Source organism: Pseudorasbora parva, chromosome 12, assembly GCF_024679245.1.
Source record: "Pseudorasbora parva isolate DD20220531a chromosome 12, ASM2467924v1, whole genome shotgun sequence".
Taxonomy (NCBI): Eukaryota; Metazoa; Chordata; class Actinopteri; order Cypriniformes; family Gobionidae; genus Pseudorasbora; species Pseudorasbora parva.
Genome location: NC_090183.1, coordinates 11,286,650 through 11,303,216, shown reverse-complemented (window position 1 = coordinate 11,303,216; position 16,567 = coordinate 11,286,650). Strand labels below are relative to the sequence as shown.

The following is a 16,567-nucleotide window of genomic DNA, read 5'->3' as shown; positions in this document are numbered from 1 at the left end:
AGCAGCCGGTGAGTAAAACTGCTTCAAATGTCTGTTGTTGGCTATCATCGCGTAAGTAAACATCAGTAAACAACACGATCGTTTATAACGTTAGTTAATTTATCAATGGAGCATGCGATCTATGGTGTGTGTTTAAATACATTTGTTTAGCTGACCACTATAGGTGTCAGTTTGTTTATTGTAAAACCACCCAAACATAAACCTAGCGTTCTCACAAAGCGTGCTTTGTCATTCAAATGCGCTACTCCATTGTTTTTTTTTTACACACTATCTGACGTGCAAAACCGTTTTGCTTGCTACTGCTAAGGTTTAGTCGCATACAATAGTCCATAAACTAAATCATATCATCATAAACCACGAGTAAACACACACAAATGTTGACAGGCCACTAAATACAGTAACGTTACATACCACAGAGACGGACGTCCTGCTGTTGCTGTGTCTCCTGTTCAATTTATTTCAGCCTCCGGATCTGATTCTGGATCATATCTCTATTAGTTGAATCTGATAGCCATGGTTTATTAGGGTAACGTTTTCTTTTCCACGCTTTGAGGAATAGCTATTTCATGCAATAGCTGTGTGCGCTCGTGTTTCTTTAGCTCCGCCCACACGATACGCCTCCAACCGCTCGTTTTTTTCCGGAAAGACTCGGTACAGCCTATATTTCTTTTATAAATATAATAAAACTAAAGACTTTTCGGAGAGAAGGATGCAATACTACTCTATAGGTACTCAAGATTGACATGAGATTGACTGAAACTCAGTGTTTCACTTGCATATGAAGTGCAACCTTAACAACCCCCCCCCCCCCCCCCACACACACACACACACACACATACACACATTTAATGTGTGAATTAACATTTTTACCTCGGCCTGAGGTTCATTATTTCAATTTTGGTGTGAAGAGGTCTTTAGAACTATATATAACTTTGTGAAAAAGTCATGCAAAAGTAATGTAACTACTTTTCTTACAAAGTAACTTGGTAACCCAATTAGTAACTTTTTAAGGGAGTAACGAAATATTGCAAAGCATTACATTTCAAAGTAACTTTCCTCAAAAAATAAAAACAGCACCCAAAACTCTTTCAGATGAACCCACACTTTCCGCTGGCCAGCAGGGGGTGCTGTGCTGTGATCAACTATGGCTCAGGCCTCCTCTGAAGGTCTCCATCTCAGCGAGGAGTTATTATTGCACGTGTCAGACAGGTGAGCGTGTGATGGAATGTCCCAGCTGCACAGCTGAGCGTCAAATGCATGGCATCGATCATATGCTGGTGTCTGTAACTGCATTAGTGCGTGACAGGTAACCGGCGTCTGTGTAAGAGACTCCTTCTTGCAGATACAACACAGGGCGTTTTAACCTTTTTCTACGAACCCTTACATCACCCCACTTATCCTCAGCTACCTGCCCGTGGGCTGTCTCCATGGCAACCTCACAGCGGGCCACAGGAGTCTGTTCCCATGGGAACGTGATGTGTGAGTGACAGGACGGCCTCTGCAGTATCCCGAGCGTCCTCGCGGCAACCCAACAGTGAGCGACGGAGTGTGTCCGAGGCAACCCCGAAGTGACGAGCCAATGCCCCGTCACCATGGAAACCTTGGTATAAGGGAGGTAAGGGGGGTTTCCATAGCAACCTCACCCCGACATACAGAGTTAATAGTGTGAGATCCCAGAGCAGTATGGAGCTCTGTCTCCCTCCACTCCTTCCAATTCATTTCATCTTCTCTGGCTGTCATACGCACACATTTTTTCCATCCTTATCTTTCCACCCAATCCTCCGCTTCTCTCTCTTCCTCTTTCATCACACGTATCTAAGACAGCCCATAATGTGGGTAGCAGCTTTCTGCTGTTGTGTCCGTGGTAACTGTCAATAAAATACAACAGAGCACGGAGGAGTGAAGCTATGACTGATTCACACTCTTTTATCTCTCCACTGAACACTAACTCATCATCACTCCTGCGCTGTTTTCATCTTTCGCTGGCCCCTACAGCAGACATTAGCAAGCTCTCTTACTGCCATAAAGGCTGGTTCACACTGACTCAACAAAACAGCACAATTTAAATACACTGTATAGTCGGCTGTTGGATGAAGAATGTTCATGTTACTCTGACAAGCTTTGATTTAAGAGGTTAGTCTTACTGGTAAAACATAAATGATGTTTTCATCACATGGCGTGAGAGAGAATGAGCTTATAATAAAAAAGAAGAGCTGGCATGTGCACAAATAAAACACAGACAGGGGACGAAGTACAGCAGGTCAGCGATAAAAATCATCTGTGCGTGCAAGATGATAAGATCCATAAAGTAGGGGCTTAAAGGCCCACTGAAGTGCCTAAAAGAAGTGCCACAGAAAGGCTTTAGATTCTAGATTCTAGAGCATTTGATTGGACACCAAACCTGAGGAGAAGATGAAGTGCTGAGTGATCGTCTTCACCGGAAGTGAAGATTGTACAGTTCAATTGCTTATATCTTCTAAAAATGAATTTTGTCATTGTTTTTGAGCACACTAGCTTATAGATAACAGGAAAGCTAACTAATTCATATAAAACACATTTTGATTTATATATTATTTATATATATATATATACACACACACACACACACACACACACACACACACACACACACAAACAGCCACTCATAACCTCCGCTCTGTTTCGCTGTATCGCCTTAAAACTCCCACAACCAATCTCCGTACTATGGGAGATCGGGCCTTCTGCTCTGCAGCCCCCAGTCTGTGGGATGCTCTCCCTGACCACCTGCGGACTCCACAGACTATAGATGCTTTTAAGCGTGGTCTTAAAACCCACCTTTTTAGCAGAGCTTTTAATTGACTTGTTACTTCTTTATTTTATTTTATTTTTCAGTTTTATTTATTTTATTTTATCAATTTACTTATTTATTTATTGTTGTTGATTGTTTTTAATTCTGTAGCACTTTGAGATTTTGTTTAATATAAAGTGCATTATAAATAAAATTTATTATTATTATTATTATATAATATATGTGTGTGTGTGTGTGCATATATATATATATATATATATATATATATATATATATATATATATATATATATATATATATATATATATATATATATATGTACACACACACACACACATACACACACACACATTTAAAATTATTATTAGGGGCCAAGCACCGAAGGTGCGGAGGCACCTATTGAAATTGTTAGTGTTCCTATTATTATTCTGCTTCTTCTTCTTTTTCCGCCATAGGAGTCTCTGGCAGCCCATAGAACCGTATGGTAAAAAGTTGTGAAATTTGGCACACTCATAGAGGCCAGTCTGAGCTGTCACTATAGCAAATTTGGTGCCTCTAACTCAATCCCTCTAGCGCCACCACCTGTCCAAAGTTTCACTCATATTTATGCTTATAACTTTTGACCCCTAAGGGCTAGAAACAAAATTCTTTTTTCATCGGATTCCTTGGCTCAAGCCGATTCGATTTCACCCTATGATGTCATTTTCCGGTATGCAAATTTTCCCGCCATTTTGAATTTTCTGAAAAACCTACTTTTTCGAACTCCTCCTAGGCCGTTGCTCCGATTTTCACGAAAATTGAAACAGATCATCTTCAGAGCATGTTGACAAAAAGTTATGGAATTCAAGTTGATTCGTCCAATCGTTTTCAATAAACGCACAAACAAATTTTACGTGGAGGTTGCAAAAACACACTAAAGGCTATATCTCCGCAACGCTTTATCGTATTCAAACCAACCTTGGTACATGTCATCACAAGCATGACTTGAAGCAACATGCAGCGTTTCGGCGCAGCGCCACCTACCTGTCCGGAGATATGAAAAATGCCTATTTTGGCTTATAACTTCTGAACCGTTTATCCAAAAATCATAAAATTGGGCTCATTAGATTCAGGGCGTCATGCCGAGTCGACTGATATCCAATTTTACCATGTCGGCCATTTTGGATGTCGGCCATTTTGAATTATGTGCAAAAATGCTGTATTTTATGAACGCATGAACAGATTGTTATGAACCTTGGTATGGGTCATCACCACGATGCCCTGAAGTAGCCTGAGAAGTTTCGAAACAGCGCCACCTAGTGGAGAATTTTTTTTTTCAAACGCTTATAACTTTGGGTGTGGTTGACATATTTTGATGGGAGTGTGTTTTTTGGTCTCCTGAATCCTTGCCGACTCCAACGATACCAGACTTGCCAGGTTTCGGCATATGGTTTGCGCAGAGTTGTAATTTAGTGCTTAAAAAACATTTGCTGATATCTTCGAAACCGCTAGTCCGATCGAGACGAAACCAGCCTCAGAAGTTCGGAAACATAGGTCGATAGCTATACGCTAATGCCAAAATCTCAAAATATTGATAGTAAGGGGTAGTAAAATCCAATCAAAGTCAGGTGTCAGTCCTTTTTTACGTGTTTTTTCATATAAATGTCTATAACTCCAAAACAAAATGAGATATTTTCACCAAACTTGACACACATATGTATGGGCTCACTATGAGGACACATAAAAAAATTGGTGGGATTGTGCCTCTTGGTGGCGCTATAATAAAACAAAACATGAAATTCCCATTGACTTCAATGCAGTATTACGGTTTAAAATGCTAATGCTATAATTTAAGAATGCATTAGCGTATCGTTACAAAACTCGGTATGTGTCTTCCGCTCCATGTCCCGAAGATACTCAAAAAGTTTCGGGGCAGCGCCACCTTGTGGTCAAAAGTTGTAATAAAATGTACAGAAATGCGAATAACTTTTGATTAAATTAACCCATTGTAATGAAACTGGTCATAATACAGTCAATGGCTCATGCCGAGAACATGGATACCAATTGTGCCATATTTTGCAAACCTATCTGTCCTCCGTCTTGTTATTTGTTAAAAACCTACTTTTTCAAACTCATCCTAGACCGTTTGTCCGATTTTCACCAAAATTGATCCGTATCGTCTTCAGACCATGCTGACAAATAGTTATGGATTTCGGATTGATAGACAAAACAGTTTTCATATACCACTGCAACAGAGTTGAGCCATGATGCAAAAATGACTCTTGAGGCTGTATCTCTGCAATGCTTTGACATATTGACACCAAACTTTGCATGTGTCATTGTCATCTCAATCTGACTAAACCACATCAGTTTCGTAACAGTGACACCTATTGGTCGAAAGTGATAAACCATTAAACCATTATTATTGACTGTATTTAAAATTTGACTGCTATTTTGCCTAAAATCAACTTAATAGGTCCTTAATGGCTCATTGTTGCAGTTGGCTTGAGACTTCCAGCCATGCTGGCATGTCTTGTCTTCTTCTTTGCGCTTGGCCCCGATAATGGCTGCTTGCAGCTATATTTATTATTATTATTATTAAATAAACATCTTATGTAAAGTATATGTTATAAATAGGTTAGGCTTGCCCATTTAAAATAATTTGGTACATTTATTAATGATTCATTATAAACAATGTAATGCAATTAATAATTAATACAATACTGTAACTTAAACTATTATAAAAAGAGTAATTATTAAAAAACTTTAAAAAAAAATATCCTACTGAAACTAAACTGGAATAAATGTAAATTAAAATGTATTAATTTAAAATATTTTTCAAAAAGTAAATGACAAAGACAAAAAGTAAAATGTAAAAGAAAGCTAAAATATTAATAAATATTATAATAATACTATGATAGTATATAAATAATGCTAAAACAACATTGCACATGACATTAAGTTGCAACTTATACCATCAAAGCAAATAAAGCTTGAAGTACCAACTTCATGTTTTGTGAGTCCACAGGCACACACGTACTGAGAGCAGACAGCACAAAGTAAAACAGAACGCAGGGTGTTGAGAAGGAATGCAAGTACATGTTCTGTGTGAAGGGCCTTTTGTCTACCGCAGACAGCTATGGATTACTGTGGACTATGCACTTGTGAACTATTATGTTCAGTTACAAGGAAATAAAAAAATACATTAACTTCTTAAGTAATTTTTCGTGATGTCTACTCAATCATTTTGCACAATCTGCCACAGTAACATCTTTATATTTAATCTAAACTGGAATAAATGTAAACATATTATTATCTAATATATTATTTATAGACATATTCAAAAAATATTCAAAAATAATAGTTTATCAATTAATCAGCTTTTTGATTGCTTTATGAAGTGAGATTATGCCAAAGATTCGATGACCAGACAAATGCAAAGTGAACATCAGTAAACTAAGCATAAAACCAATGGTGACACCAACACAGCAACAACTGCCAGCAAACACCAAAATTGTTAAAACGCTGATTCAACATAACCTTTGTCTTGCACACTTCACTGATCTCTAGTACTCACCTGAAGCCTGGACCTCCATGATGTACTGGTGCAGATCCTGTCCCTGCTGTATGACCTCGTAGGTCATGTTGTTCATGGCGAGTTTGCGCTCAGTGTGTCTGTGTAGTCTTTGTTCAGCCAGAGTGAGTTCCTCTGTGTTGAAATCAGAAGCCTGTCGCATTAGATCTTGTTTCCATGCATCCAGCTCACCCATCACCTACGGAACAGACAGCATTTATTACTAGTTTACACTCAAATTCATGAAATAATAAACACCATCTATTCAATATAATGAAAAGTGTGTAAAAAAAACTCAATTAAATTATCATTAAAGCCCAATATGATTCATGTTGAGTGAGAAACTTTTTAAAGAATATTTATTTATTTATTATGAAAAAAAAAAACTAATAAAAATTAAAACAACGAAAATAAAATAAAAAACTAATATATAAAGATAAAAAATACCTATTAAATTATGAATAAATACTGTAATACTATACTGTATACTAACAGAAGGCAAAAAAAAATCTTAACGTTGGTTTGTATGACACACAAAATATGCATGGCTTCAGAAGACTAAGTGAAGACAGAAGAATACAGTGTATGAGTCAGATGGATCATTGTTGTGGTACTGTAATGGTACTTTTTTGTCTTTTTTTGACGCTTGACAACCCTAGTCTTCATTTGCTTTCATCGTATTCAAAAGTGTAGGCAGGATATTCTCCAAAACAATCACCAGGCTTTAGTGTTCCACAGAAGAAATTAAGCCAGTCAAGTATGGAACAACATGCGGGTGAGTAAATGATGACAGAATATGGGGTTAAATATGAAATAAAGGGTTTACAGTAAGACAAACAACACTCCTAAACACTCCAAAAAGTAATTTACAGATTCAAACACATTTTTACAAAATACACAAAATATGTAAAGACATGCAAATGCAGATGGCACAGAAGCACATCTGTTCAAATAAATTTGCATTAATGAGGAATGGTTCAGACCATCAAACACACACGTTCACACACCTCCAGGGCGTACTGCTCAAAGATACGGAGCTGCAGGAAGATGTCCAGTTTGATCCTGCGCTCATGAAATAGCTCCTCCATATGAGCCTGAGCCTCATCCAACTGCTGTAGAACACCTTCGATATGAGCCACGGAGCTGGCGTGAGGAAGCTTATTACAGGCCAACGCTGAGTCTCTGTTTGAGCACACACAAACCCACGCCAACACATCCAAGAGCAAATCAATATCAGTAGAGGGTATGTTAATCCAGAACCACTATATACCACCAGCAAGCCATCACATGTAAAAACATGTTCAGAAGTAATCTGAAAAGAATATTATGTTACACTTTATTTCGATAGTCCACTTCAGACAATAAGTAACTATAAGTAAATTTGCAACTACATGTCAAATGACTCCGATTAGATTATTAGTCGACTAATACTCAAAATAAAGCGGCTACCAGATTTGGTCCTGAGACTTAAGACCTCCTGTGCTAAATCCTCTACTTCACAACTTTGTTACTTTTTCAAGGCTATTGAAAGGCTCATGTTGGGAATACTTTTGTTAGCTTCTCGAATGGAAAATGTGAAAACAGTTGGGTTATGATGAAAGGCTGTACAATAGGAGCGTGCTGTCAAACTCACCGCAGATGCTGAATAAGCTCCTCCCCTTCTTTGATGACATTGAGTGTGGCATCCAGTGTGCTGCTCTGCTGCTGCTGAAACTGTCTGATCAGCTCCTGAACCGCATCCACCGACTCGGAGTTCACCACCGGCTCCACAAGAGTCTTCTGAAAGTCCTCCATCCATGACCACAGCTAGAGACAGATGGGACAGATAGATCTACTGTATGTTCAGGGATTTTTTTAAGAGTGATTATTCATAGGTGATTGCCAGAGTGTTACTAGGCTACTAGGGCAAATTCTGGGGAGTTGCTATGGCTTTGTTAGAAGGCTACAAGGGTGTTGTTAGGCAGTTCCCAAGGTGCCACCAACAACACCATAACAACTGCTTAGCAACCCCCTTGCAACCACTTAAGCCGCGTTTCCACCGCAGGAACTTTACCCAGGAACCAGGAACTTTGGGGTGGTACTCTGTGTGTTTTGACCGCAGGAACCAGGGTCTAAATGAAGTTCCGGGTAAATATTTCCCCCCTCCAAACGGCCCTGCTCGCGAGGTAGTACTTTTTCAAAGTTCAGGAACTTTCGAGGGCGGGACTTGGGCACTGAACATGCTGATTGGTTTAGCCTTTTATTTCAACCGGCATTTTTAAAAGTCTTTTGTGAGGTTCGTTCTGCGTTCAGTAAATATCAGTCTTGCTCTCTGTCTGATGGCGCGCGTTCGTCTAAGCCATCTCATGTTCAATGTCCGTAATAGCTGATAATAATATACATTGTCATTTTAAATCTAGCTTTACAAGCTTTCTGAATATGCTAGTGCTATTTTCTGTCGTTGTTATTTACCTCTTTAGTAAACCTATACATAACCAGCAAAAGCAGCACAGCTTGAATCTCTTCCATACTCGTTATTCATTTTTTTACAGTCTATTTTTCACCATGTAAACAACCTGACCGATTACTTTTAAGTGTGCGTTCTTACATGACGTGACAGTGCAGCGCAAAAATGATTACTGTCCGTCACTGACTTGGAGGAGCAGTCGCGCTCAGTCCTACATCACCGGACTAATTTGCATAATCTTCATGGAACTTTAGATCGCGGTGGAAACGCAGACAGTTGCAGGTCTGGGGGGAGAAAAGTTCCTGTAAAAAAAGTTCCTGGTACAAATTGTTCCAGGTAATTTTGGTGGAAACGGGGCTTTAGTGACTAGGGTGTTGCTAAGAGTGTTCTATGTGGATGCAGGGATGTTGCTAAGCAGTTGTTACAGTGTTCTGGGTTGCTGCTAGACAGTTTCTAAGGATTTCTGGATATTATGTCTAGTAACCACCCACAACACCATAACAACTGCTTGGCAACACCCTTGTAACCATCTAGAACACTCTAGCAACAGACTGACAAGGTAGTTGTTATAGCTTACTATGGTGGTTGGGGGATTATTGGGCTGTTGTTAAGGTGTTCTATGTAGTGTCTAGGTCATGGTTGCAAGGATGTTGCTAGGCAGTTGCTTAGGTGTTCTAAGTATTTGCTAGAACATTGCTAGGTGGTTGTTAGGCAAATGATAAAGTGTTCATGCTGTTACAAGGGCATTTGGGGGTGTTATGGCACTGCTACACAGTTGTTAGGATTTTGCTATGGTGTTCTAGACCGTAGCTAGGTCACTGTTAGATGTTTGCTAGGGTGGGGTAAGGGAGAGTTCTAGGTGCTTATTCTGGTGATGCTAGGCAGTTGTTAGGGTGTTCTAGATGGCTACTAGATGGTTCTGGTGTTGCGGCTGGTTGCTAGCCATTTGCTAAGGTGGGTATTCTGGGTATTTAATAGGTGGTTGCATTAGTGGTAGCCTCTCTGTGGTAGGCAGGTGGTTGGTAGGCAGTTGTTATAGATGTTTATTAGGGCCCTTTGGGAGGTTGTTAAGGTGTTGCTAGGTGATTGTAGCATTTGTAGTTTCTGATGTGTTTTGGGAGGTTTCTGGAATGTTTCTAGAGCATTGCTAAGTTGGTTTCTCTACTCCTTTATAGTAAGAAATATTTCTCTCATAAAAACTTGTTTAAATAGAATCGCATTACGTTGGCTTTGTCTATTCAGTTTAGTTTTTAATTAGTGCAGTCAGTCCTTAACTGGAGTTGAGAGTTACTAACACAATTTCTTACACACGAACAGAGATCAGTAACAACTAGCGTGTGTGCGTGCACTACCTCTTTAGTGTGGGTGTGAAAAGACACTGAGATATCCAGCAGGAGTTTCCTCTGCTCCACCCTTCGTACAAACTCCTGAACTCTGACCTCCAGGTGATGGGCAGCAGCGTAAATCTCTTCTGGATCACACTCTCCCGTCTGAGCCAGCTGCTCCGCTGCTTCCAAGAGCTTATCCGCATTAGTATAAGTGTTCTGGAGTGAAAGAGAGTGAGAGAGAGAGAGAGAGCATTTAAAACATTTTCCATGAACATTAACAGGAAACTTAGAATGATGAATGAGATCACTGCTACTGCTCATTATTTGCTCGTCTCTCATCAGGCAAAAATACCCACACAACAGAAACAGAGTGGGTCCTAACCTGTGCCACCTCCTGAAAGTCATCGTGTCGTTTTTGTAGCGCTCGTGCTCTGTGTACAGACTTCCCAACTCCTGTATGTTTACTGAGGAATGCCTCTCCATGGTTTTCAATCCAGTCCAAGACCTAAGCATGCACGCGCGCGCACACACACACACACACAAACACAATGGTCTACTACAAATTTAAAGGAACATTTCAAATTAAGATATCTCCAATTCTTCCTTTGTGAAAAAGGAATTTGCTTTGAAATGTGCACTTGTACTGTACTTTAAATCTTATTGACATATAAAAATAAAGTATAAAAAAACTATACTTGCAGCCAATATAATATAAATAAAATAAAATACCACTTAAGTGTAGTTAAAAGAATTATACTTTGATAACTGTTTCTTAGCACACTTTGTAATCATGTCACATTAAAAGTTTGAAGCACAGTTGAAGCAATTAAATCACAGTTTATATCATTGTGTTTTAATAGTATTTTTGTTGTGTTTTTTAAAGAACTACACTTATTTTGATGCGTTGACTAACATACTAAAGTACATGTAATACTTGATTACAATTTTAATTGTAATGTGCTAATTGATTTTATATTTAAATGTAATATTTTAAATGTATTAAACTGCATCTTCATCATTACAAATGTGTAATTACAAATGTATTTAAATACAAGTTTCAATAAGAAAGACATTTGGAAATACAATTTAGAAGTAATTATGAAATTATATAAAAAGATGTACTTAAGTTAATTAAGTCAAAAAGCACTCTTAACTCAAAGGGTTAACTTAAACTGTGTTCTGAAGATGAACGGAGGTCTTACGGGTGTGGAACGACATTAGGGTGAGTCATTAATGACATCAATTTCATTTTTGGGTGAACTAACCCTTTAATTGCATTCAATATAAATGTATCGTGTCAGAAAATATTACATTATTTATTACAATATTACCCAAAAATAATATACTTAAGAGAAAATACTTAAATGCAAACTACTTAAGTGTTTTCACTTAAGTATATTATTTCTGTAATACAGTAAGTATGCAAAGGTTTACTTCTTTTCACACAGGTTGCCTATGTGTAATGTTTCTTTCTTCAGAGCCTCAGTTGATTTTTGAAACGGTTCGACAAACTTCATCAGTTAGAAGTCAAAGTTCTTTAGTTCACTGCACAAGCTCAATGCTCGTGTAGGCCTCATTTCTGTCTAAAGAGGTCCTGGAAAAGATCCAGTCACATCAAAGAAAAAACACAGTTCTGACAGAGAACCGGTGAAGGTACAACAAAAAGCCCCTGAAAGCGACAGCCACAGGAAGGGGAGTGTATTGTTAGATGAATTGACTAAAGGCCAAGCACAATACTGCCGTCCCTCGAGGATGCTGAGGCAATCTCAGTCAACTCTATGAGTCAGAGTCCATGTCACTTCCTTGTCACTTCCTTTAATACTCTGTGCAGTTTGTTCTGCTGTAGGAGAAACATCATTACATGCAAATATCTAAAAACAGCTACTGAAAGGTTTCGAGTTTAGGGTCAAATTTTTCAGATGTTGAATTATGTGGGTATAGGGTATGATTATGAGCTGCATGCATGCGCACATATGAGTGCATGCATATCTGAGTGATTTGCATAGCGCGTGTGTGCATTTGTGTGAGCAGTTATGCGCATCTGTGTGATATACCTGCTGCACGTCTTGTTGAAACACACACAGCTGAAGTCTCTGGTGCAGCCGAAGCTTGCGGTGTTGTAGGAGACCCTCCAGTCTGCGATACTGAAGAACTACCTCGTGGACCATCTCCAGAACCCCCCTCACCGCCTGACTATAATCAGCCCCCGCTGTCAGAGACCCCAAGTCAGCTGGGGGCTGAGGCCTCTGCAACACATCCAGTAGGGTCTTTCCTTTCTGACTGACCTGCAACAAGAAATATTTAACAAGAAATATAACAAGAAAACATTTATTTCTTTGTATTTCATTACTTTGTTACCTTTTGTAAATTTGTATTTTAAAGTACCGATAACTACATTATAAAGCAAAATATCTTACTTAGAAATAGTTACTTACTTAGAAGTAAGTACCTAGTTAATTTGTTAATATTTGGTTAATAAGTCAGCTCACTGATTCGATGATTCGTTTAGAGAGAGTTTCTGGTTAACAACCAGGGCTTGACATTAACACCCGCCAACCTGCCAAATTGTCGATTTGAATTTTATATATAATGCATAGATTTTTCAATTAACTACGTGCAATGTAGTGTTGTCAAAAATATTGAATATTTTTTTGATACATATCGATATCTGACAAACTTCCAATACTCATTTTCCTCAGACTAGATACACAACATTAGCTGTGCTTTTTCGCACTCTCCTCACTGACAGACACATAAGCCCCCCAACCCTCACTCGCTCATTTAATTTGCTCCGGATGAATATTGTTGGTGTTACAGTGCTTGAATTTCAGTGTGGGATTGTGTGTATTGTGCACAATTTTACATAAATTTTTGCTACACATAAAGCTATCTCTCAGTACTAAATTAAGTAATTTTTTGCTACTTCTTGCGCTTAAAGGCTTAGATCACCCCAAAATTAAAATGTACTCACCCTCAAATCATCCTTGGTGTACATGTTATTCTTCTTTCAGATGAATAAAATAAGTATTAAAATAGTTATATTTAAAATGTCCTAGCTCTTCCAGTCTTTATAATGGCAATGAATTGTTGCATAAGGCCATAAAAAATGCATCTATCCATCATATAACTGCTCCATACGGCTCCAGGGAGTTAATAAACGCCTTCTGAAGCGAAGTGATGTGTTTGTGTAAGAAAAATAAAAAGCCCCTATTCTATTATATCGAAATCCGCCATCATTTCCATTGAAAAATTCTCATTTTAGACTCTAATTCATGGCCAGTGTTTTGTTTTGCTCTATCCTCTGTGCATCTAGGGTCAAGGGTTACTCTTTCACCGAAGGTCTTTATTAATCCCCCGGAGCTGTGTGTAGCAGTTTTATGATGGATAGATGCACTTTTATGGACTACAAATATGACACAACAATTCACTGCCATTATAAAGCTTGGAAGAGCTAGGACATTTTTAATATAACTCTGATTTTATTTGTTTGAAAGAAGAATGTCTTAGGATTGCTTGAGGGTGATTAAATCATGGGCTAATTTTCATTTCTGGGTGAACTAACACTTAAATAAACAGTCAAATAAACTTTCAGTCAAATAAACACAAAAAAGTCAAAATGACCATTTTGGCAAGTATTCATGCTAACACAGTCAGTTGTGTTTTAAGAAAACGTAAACAGTTGAGAAAGAAAACGCATGAGTAACAGTATAATGGATCTGTGCGCCAGGTCTTAAAGTGACAGTAGCCCAATATACAGTATAAAAGCTTTTTTGCTATATCTTTATGGCAGATATTCCCCATAGAATCAATGTCAAAACTGTGGCCAGTCAAAATGCTGAGTGTCTAGAAACTTTGGAAAACCACTATAATCACAGTGGCTGCTGGTGAGCAAGGAAGTTAATGTCAAGCCCGACTCAATGAATCAAAAACCAGAAGGAATATGATCCTCAAATCTCAAGTGTGCAGAGGATTTGACGGCATGATGGCATGGAGAGTGAGTTGATAATGACACATTTTAGTATGGTTTATTGTACATAAAAATCATATTTAGGCTATACAGTGCATGATTAGGTTGTTTGTTGTAAGGGCAAGCATTTTAAACGTATTGTACAGTATGAAATGCATCAATGTATGAAACTATTTTAACACAGAAATTGCTAGTAAATTTCCCAAATATTAACAGAGAAACTGCAAGTGAAATTTTGAAGTAGAAAAACTGAAATGGTATATTCTTTTAAAACATACTCAGTAATTTTTATTTATTTACAACATCAAAAAATAGTTTTTTACAGTGTATATACAGTGTAATATGTGCACTTGTATCACAGTCTATAGGAGGCTACTTTATATAACAACTGTAAAGAAAATAAAGCAAATCATTGCTTAATACATTCTCTCTACCGTCTTAGCAATTTCAAAAGATATAAAACTTCTACAGCCCATCCACAACACTTCACCAACAAACTCTGAAATGCATTGACCACAAACATTGTAGGCTGCATCTTATATTTCAAAGTGTACTAAAAAGAGCAGCTCCTGAAATGCTCACCTCTGTATATGCTGTGGTGACCTGCTCGTACAGATTCTGGTGGTTGTGAATGGCCATCTCAAGTTCTTGCGACGCCGTCGGCAATCCGCCCTCACCGCATGACTTCACCCATCCCTCCATGCTGGACAGAAACTAAGAAGAGCGCAGAGAGAGAACATGCTCTTAAACTTTACAGTATAATAGGTCCATGTAATAACCAGAGAGGACAGAGTCGCACAGTTGTACAAAGTCATTAAAAACAAGCTCAGACGTAATTAAACAGAGTTGCTGAGGATCATACAAATTGGGGTTATAAATCAAAAAGGCATGAAGAAGCTATGTGTGCGCATTTAGACAAAGGAGTTATTAATGAAGAAACAGACTGAAGCTGACAGGGGAGCCTTAAGTACAGTTGCACTTAGAGGAAAGCGGGAATTACTTAGGAATTTATCAAATAAAACAAGGAACCGAATTATTGACTGATAACAGAGGACCTAGTTAAGAAATATAACATCAACTAAATAAGCAGTAGTTGGGTTTATAAAAAGTGGTAATAATGATTGCTTTTTTTTTGGTGTAGCCTAATGCAGTCAGTTAGTTAGTTAAATAAAACCAGTTAAGCACATTTTAAATTACCTTCTAAAACAGTTTTACACTGCAGAAACACAATGGGTAAATTATTACACCAAGGGTATAAAATTGATATGATGCATTACAAAGCATCGGTCTGAAGATAAAAACTGAATGCATTCATTACAATCATAACCTTTAAAATATCACTCAAAATACAATACTTTACCTGATTTTAGTTCACTTGTTGTGAAACATATTAAAATAACCAAATCAACCGGAATCTAAATCAAACTGAGGCCAAGTTTTAGATTTAAAGAACAATAACATTGTTGTCGGCGGTAATTTTTGCTTACTGTAAAATAAAAGGAAATATTATGTAATAAATAACAATAATACATTAATTGTTTTAAATTAATAACATTAAAAAAGTTTAATGAAAAAGATTTTAGAATATTTCTCATTTTTACATTTAGATTGCTCTTTTAAAATAATACAACGTCTTACAACGCTCACTTTGCAAAGCTCAGTACCTAGTCCACCCAGACTAAGTATAGAAAATAATCAGCCAGAAATGTCTAATTCATTAAGGTTCATTATTACTAATTTCAAAAGCAAAAAGGATATTGTATCAAAAATGATAATTTACAGAAAGTAGAAAATGTCATTTACAACAAAATTTAAACGGAACTGAAAATTGTTTTGTAAAACTAAATTTTGTTGCAAGAAACAATACATATAATTTTAGTGATAACACCAGTCAGGAAAGGAAAATACCCCAGAAGTAAAAAAAGGTCCTTTATAAACAATCACTGGCTGACATTAAAGCATTCTTTTTGTTCCACTATTAGGCTTTTTTAAATTGTACCTGCATGGGATGCATTTTCATGAAAATCGAATGTAAAGAGTTTTATCTTTAAAAACAGATTAGGTTTTAACGCTTGTCTATGGGGCACAGGGTAAGTGAAATTAAATCGCTAGTTAATACCACTAACAAGACTCAAAATAGCCTCACACTAACACGGTAGCATAATGAGGGTCCCTACATGCAAACTGAAGGATTGAGAACGTTGTAAGTGTACAAACAGTTTAATAAGAAGATACTTTATAAAGACTGTATATTACGCAGTTACGGACAGGCGCCATCTTGGAAAACAGTCTCGACGAGTCGAGCCACGAACGCTGTGTGAATCACATACAATAGTCCATAAACCAAATTATGTCCTCACGAACCACGAGTGAACAAACACAAATGTTGTAAAACTCACGCATGACAAGCCGTTAAGCAAATATAAGTTACAGTTACAGTACATATCACTGAGACGTCCTGCTGTAGTAGTCGTTGCTGCTTCTC

The 16,567-nt window shown here is 37.7% G+C and overlaps 1 protein-coding gene across 1 annotated transcript in view; it reads right to left on the bottom strand.

Annotated features, from left to right (window-relative positions):
- kalrnb (kalirin RhoGEF kinase b) overlaps window positions 1–16,567 on the bottom strand; it is a 110,350-nt gene that overhangs the window by 64,692 nt on the left and 29,091 nt on the right. Inside the window, exons 8-14 of the mRNA XM_067459070.1 lie at window positions 14,665–14,796; window positions 12,170–12,400; window positions 10,498–10,620; window positions 10,140–10,331; window positions 7,975–8,147; window positions 7,349–7,523; window positions 6,345–6,540 (exon numbers count right to left, since the gene is read on the bottom strand). Coding sequence (XP_067315171.1) covers window positions 6,345–6,540; window positions 7,349–7,523; window positions 7,975–8,147; window positions 10,140–10,331; window positions 10,498–10,620; window positions 12,170–12,400; window positions 14,665–14,796 — 1,222 coding nt within the window. The remainder of the gene's footprint in view (window positions 1–6,344; window positions 6,541–7,348; window positions 7,524–7,974; window positions 8,148–10,139; window positions 10,332–10,497; window positions 10,621–12,169; window positions 12,401–14,664; window positions 14,797–16,567) is intronic.